The 6,368-nt window shown below is 45.3% G+C and overlaps 1 protein-coding gene and 1 pseudogene across 1 annotated transcript; both read left to right on the top strand.

Annotated features, from left to right (window-relative positions):
* Positions 1-2,401: 2,401 nt before the first annotated feature.
* LOC138434594 (interferon alpha-2-like) lies at positions 2,402-2,952 on the top strand (annotated as a pseudogene).
* Positions 2,953-5,780: 2,828 nt separating this feature from the next.
* On the top strand, positions 5,781-6,368 carry LOC138434593 (interferon omega-1-like). The gene has a single exon (XM_069579407.1). It carries the CDS (start codon positions 5,781-5,783, stop codon positions 6,366-6,368), a length of 588 nt encoding a protein of 195 aa, XP_069435508.1.

The raw sequence follows: 6,368 nt of genomic DNA, 5'->3' as shown, positions 1-6,368 counted from the left end.
GTTTGGACAGCACATCATGTTCACGCAGAGATGAGATTAGATTAATAATGTTGACCAGTGAGCTGAGCGTTAAGGGAAGGGAAGGAAGCAGGTCATCTCAGGGAAATTCTGTCCAGTTTCCATAGATGGACGTGTGAATTTTCTGCCTCGTGGGAACAGTTAACAGATACTGAATGCTTATATGTCCAAGCATTGTCAGAAGTACGTTACATCCTACAATCTTCAGAAAAACCCAGTGAAACTTCTGTCATGATAAGTTCCATTTAAGAGGAGAAACCGTAGTGCCGCAGGTCACACAGGCAGTGAGGCTGGAGCTGTGACATCAACCCAGGGATCTTGCCCCACGTCCACTGTCTCATGCACTGGACCGAGCTGTCTGCTCTGACAAGGTGCTTCCTATTTTAGAGGAACACTTAGTAAGGTCTTCCTTTCCAATTCCTGTTCTTCATTATCACAAAAGTGCCATTCGCTCATTCCTGGGATGATACAATCATTAGACGACAGCTGAGTACACGGTTCCCTTTGCACCTGATAACGTCCAATCGTTGAGTGTTGTTTTGTTGAGCTCTACAGAGGAGCCTGGCATATTATGGCAACTAAACAACAACTCTGAGAGTCTCTGTTTCTACCTGAGATAATAGTTTGAGAAATTATCCACAAAGTTAAAAATTCCATTTAAATTTACTCTATCTTTGTTTTCAGAAGATTCTCATTTTCTGAAACAGTCTTCAAATCCTAGATCTACTCAAACTTTGGTGTGGATAGTTCTCTAAGAACTACTTCTGGGACAGAGCTGAAGCTCCAATACTTCGGCCGCCTGATGGGAAGAGCCCACTCACTGGAAAAGACGCTAATGCTGGGAAAGATTGAGGGCAGGACGAGAAGGGGACAACAGAGGATGAGATGATTCGATCACATTGGATCGACTCAATGAACATGAATTTTAACAAACTCTGAGAGATAGAGAAGGACAGGGAAGCCTGGCGTGCTGTAGTCCATGGGATCAAAGAGAGTCGGACATGCCTTAGTGACCAACAGCCATGGGACAGAGACCCCTCTGTGCACTTCCTCTGGGACAGACACCTTCCTGGATTCTCTGCATGTGCCATTATTGCCTTTACGGAGCTTACAATCTATCAGGGCAGTCAAATGGTACATAATTAGAGGGATTACTTAATTGCAACTGTATGTTATGTAGCTAAAGGAGAAGGCTTAAAGTTAATGAGGAATAATGTGGAGGCTAAAGAGTATAATGGTCAAGTACCACTTATGCAGTTAATCTCGACTGTTAGCAAGTTAAGTAATCTCTCTGAGTTTTCAGTTTCCTTACTTGCAAACCGGAGAAGGCAATGGCAACCCACTCCAGTACTCTTGCCTGGAAAATCCCAGGGAGCCTGGGGGAGCCTGGTGGGCTGCCGTCTATGGGGCCGCACCGAGTCAGACATGACTGAAGTGACTTAGCAGCAGTAGCAGCAGTATTTGCAAACATGTCAATAATTATAGTAATTATCTCATAGGAAAGCTGTGAAGATTAATTCATGTTTATTAAAAACACTTTGCTGAGAGGCTGCATACAAAAATTTCTGTCGTTAATATTAAAAATTATCTGTACCTTACAGAATTGGTAAAGACATGCATTACAAGGAGAAATGTAATTGCAACCTCAGTATCCCTGAGTGTATGGTAGATTATCACTTCCCCGTGAAATATCTAAAGAGATGAGATTATCTGCACTATCACACAGAGACTGAAGCAAAGTATCCTCTGAAATATTGCAGTGGTGGAGGAGAAAGAGAAATAAACACAGGCAACCAGCACCTTAAAAAGTGCCTTGTGGATTATAGTTGCAAAATAACTCACTTTTAACAAATGATATCAGTGATATTGTTCCCTATAATGTCTCCATGGAGCTTAAGGCCTACTCAGGTAGCATCATAAAGGTACCTACAGAACCAAAATGTTTTAAAGAAGGGGGAAAAGGGTAAATGAGAGAAAAATGAGAAAAATCAAAACCTTCTCTTATAAGCTCTTTTCATACTGAACATTTCTTGGTGACCTGGAAAAGCCACAATTGTATGAATATTTGTCCCTTCTCTGACTTTGATCAGACTCTTCTCCCAGAAGCAACTAAGGAGGTGAGAAAAGCATAATATATGTCAGCGTAGCTATCAACCACGGTGGCACGCATGATTTGATGCCCACCAATAGGCACTCATGGCAAAAATTAGCACTTTTATTGATTTCATTACAAAGAGTAGAAAAAGAAAGGAAAGGGAAAAATGGAAAAACCCAGGAAATGAAAGTTTCTCGACTCACTCTTTAAGAGCCACTCATCACCTCAAGTGCTCAGAACTTGCCTAGACCTCCCCTGTAGGCGGTCCTGCAAGCCCCCAGCATCCCAATGGCCCTCCCCGTCTCTGTGCTGCTGGCCCTGGTGATGCTCTGCTCCAGCCCCATGTGCTCCCTGGGCTGTGAGCTGCCTGCCAGCCACGGCAATCTGGAAAGCTTCACTCGTTGGAGTCAGATGGAGAGAGTGCCCACTGTGTCCTGTCTGAGGGACAGGACTGACTTCAGATTCCTCAGACCCTGGTGCACGGGACCAGGCCTGAGAAGACAGAAGCCACAGCTGTTGTGCACGAGTTGCTCCAGCAGACCTTCCAGCTCTTCAGCACCACGGGCTCTTCTGCAGGTCGGGACGAGAGCCTCCTGGACAGATTCCTCGTGGGACTTGATCAGCAGCTGGAGGACCTGGACGCGTGTCTGAGGGAGGGAAGGACACTGGAACAGTTACCTCTAGGGAGTGAGAACTCCAGATTGGCTGTGAAGGGTTACTTCCAGCGAATCAGTGTGTATCTCAAAGAATACAGCCGCTGTGCCTGGGAGGTTGTCAGCATGGAAATCAGAAGGTGCTTGGTCTTAGCCGACAAGCTCATCAGAAAACTCAGGAAATAAAGAAGGCGTTGAATCTGAAACAATTCATCTGGTCAACTAAATGGCTATTTTCTAAGACTCAAAGTGCAACCTTTAACTCTATTTTTGTGTCCGATGAAACATAAGTAATAGCTAATATATGGGCTTATTTAAATGTATGTTAAAGGTTTAGTTACCGTAATTGTTTAAAACAGATTTAAGAATCCATTTTCCATATCATAAAAGGATGTAATATTTATTTATTTATTTAAATTATCAGAAATATTTAGGCTGTTCATAGAGTTTAAATCTTTATCATTCATAAGATACTTGCTTTGTACTATATTTTGTACAAGACTACTCTTGTTTTTTAGTAGAGAAAATAAAAGCAATTCGAAAAAAACCAACGGGCTTGCACACATCTTTGAATAAAACCTGACCCAAAGCCTGATCCTACAAGATAAACTTATACTGAATTCACCTTAATAAAGAGAGAACGGGGTCACCCACCCTGGGTCATAGAAGGAACAATGGAAAATTTGAGGGGGGATTGAATGTGATTCTTGAGACATAGGCTAGAGGTGGGAGGCAGATGGGTGGAGAAAAGCCCAGGTCATGGACTCAGGTGCCTGCTTGGGGCCTGGAAGAACCGGAGCACCTTCAAGAGTTAGTGGAGAACCACATACATCATGCAGAGAAGGCAATGGCACCCCGCTCCAGTACTCTTGCCTGGAGAATCCCAGCGACACGGGAGCCTGGTAGGCTGCAGTCCATGGGTCGCTAAGAGTCGGACACGACTGGGTGGCTTCACTTTCACTTTTCATTTTCATGCATTGGAGAAGGAAATGGCAACCCACTCCAGTGTGCATGCCTGGAGAATCCCAGTGACGGTGGAGCTAGTGGGCTGCCGTCTATGGAGTAGCACAGAGTCAGACACGACTGAAGCAACTTAGCAGCAGCAGCAGCATATCCATCATGGGAGGTCAATCTGCATATGTGGAGTCTAGGATCCTGGAGTAGAATGAGGAAGGGAGAGGAAGTTTTCTACACTTGGCCATTCCTGAGAAAAGAGTCTTCCTGAACTCTTCAAATGGAGGCAAGAAAAACAAGGAAGGCTGGGGACTGCAGAGACAGCTAAGAGAGGCCATGCAGAACCAGTAGCTGCCATGAGAAATGTGACTCTAAGGAAGTAAGAGGTTTTCTCAAGCTTATTTATATATATTAAACACATATATCATTGCTAAACTTTGAATAATTCAATCAAAGGAATGCGTACCCTTGACTTCTAGGAGGATGCACCATAATCCTCAGCACTTCCTCCCAGTGCAGAAATCCCCAGCGTGCTCTCCTCATTCACTCTGCATGAAGGCGTCCTCTCCATTCATACAGCTGTGTCCTTCTCCATTACGGTTTCTGGTTGTCAATTTCCCCTTATGACTGCAAACCACCAACTCAAAGCAGAACCAGAGTGAAAGTTCTAGCTCTGTCAGACACTCTCCTATGACTTCACCTGCTCTGCCTGCCAAGCACTCAGGTCCAGACTGTCCAGCCTCCCAGAGAAACATAGTAAATAGAGGGAACCCCGCCCCACAGTGAGCAATGGTGGAGACACCAGGGGCTCCTCTGAGTGTGCACCTAGGTTATTTCATGTGCAGGGCTTTTTAATACATTTAATACATTTAGCAACAGGGGGACAGAGCTTTCCTCGCAGGACATATGTTAGTAAAGTTAACACTGGAAGAATACAATTTCTCAAAGTAACAAAGATCTTTGTGGGAATTCATGTATTAATGTAGGCAATCTTCAGGACATTGATGGATCAATCATCTTTCTCTTCCTTCCAGTTGGGACATACCGCACTCAGTAGCTATATGTAAAGTCAGAGGGACTTTTGAAATAATTTTATTCATTTATTCATTTCTCACTGTGCTGTGTCTTCACTGCCGCACGGACTTCTCTCTAGTTGTGGCAAAGGTGGGTCCTCTCTAGTTGTGGGGCACAGGCTTCTCACTGTGGGAGCCTCTCTTGTTGGGGAGCTCAGGCTCCAGTGCACTTGGCTTCGGTGGTGAGGGCCCGGGGTCTAGAGCACAGGGTGGTAGCTGTGCCCCCAGGCTCACTGTCCTGCAGCACGCGCATCCTCTAGGTCTGCATGTGGTCCTGTTGGCAGGTGGACTCCTCACCACTGAGCCACCAGGGAAGCCCCTCAGGGAACGTTTAAGTACATTGAGAGGTTTGTAAACCTTCCTGAGGATTACGGTCCTAAACAAGTAAAAAACATTCCGATATTACTGTTAAAAATACCATTTCATTAACAGATTATTTTCTAAATAACCTTTCATTCAATACTATAGTATTACCTGAATGAATAGCCTGGTTCTCACCATCCTTCGTTCTCACAGGAAGAAAGAGACAGAGGAACAGAGATGCCCAGTGGAAGCAACTGCCTGAATGAATGACTGAAACTCACTAGATTCTGTGACATAAGTCTCCAGTGAGAGACACCATCACTGAATGTCCTTCCTCCAGCTCTGAACCTCTGAGCAGAAACGTGCTGAACAGTGTAAAAATAAGTGATGAATAATATAAATATTCTCATTTAATTGACATATACAATTGGATGGGTACATTTGAAATTATTGGGAAATAGGTAAAATTAATACTTTAAACTGATGACACTTTCTTTGATCATATTGTGAATACATAAGTGAAAATCAAAAAAGGAAGTGAAAGTGTATTAAAACAATTAGAAAATGAAAATTACCATGTTCACTATTTAAAGGTCTCGCTTAGAAAGCATGGCATCAGAGAACCTACCTCAAGGTTCCACCAGACGCCGTCTCAGCCAGTCCATCAGCAGCTGCGTCTTCCCCATGGCCTTCGTGCTCTCTCTACTGATGGCTATCGTGTTGGTCAGCTACGGCCCGGGAGGATCCCTGGGCTGTGACCTGTCTCAGAACCATGTTCTCATTGGCAGGAAGAACCTCAGGCTCCTGGGTGAAATGAGGAGAATCTCCCCTCGCTTCTGTCTGCAGGACAGAAAAGAATTCGCTTTCCCCCAGGAGATGGTGGAGGGCGGCCAGCTCCAGGAGGCCCAGGCCATCTCTGTGCTCCACGAGATGCTCCAGCAGAGCTTCAACCTCTTCCACACAGAGCGCGCCTCTGCTGCCTTGGACACTGCCCTCCTGGATCAGCTCCGCACTGGACTCCATCAGCAGCTGGACGACCTGGACGCCTGCCTGGGGCAGGTGATGGGCGATGAAGACTCTGCCCTGGGAAGGACGGGCCCCACCCTGGCCGTGAAGAGGTACTTCCAGGGCATCCATGTCTACCTGAAAGAGAAGGAATACAGCGACTGCGCCTGGGAAACCGTCAGAGTGGAAATCATGAGATCCTTGTCTTCATCAGCCAGCTTGCAAGAAAGGTTAAGAATGATGGATGGAGACCTAAACTCATCTTGA

The sequence above is a fragment of the Ovis canadensis genome, chromosome 2, assembly GCF_042477335.2.
Source record: "Ovis canadensis isolate MfBH-ARS-UI-01 breed Bighorn chromosome 2, ARS-UI_OviCan_v2, whole genome shotgun sequence".
Classification (NCBI taxonomy): Eukaryota; Metazoa; Chordata; class Mammalia; order Artiodactyla; family Bovidae; genus Ovis; species Ovis canadensis.
This window is presented reverse-complemented; position numbering and strand designations above follow the sequence as displayed.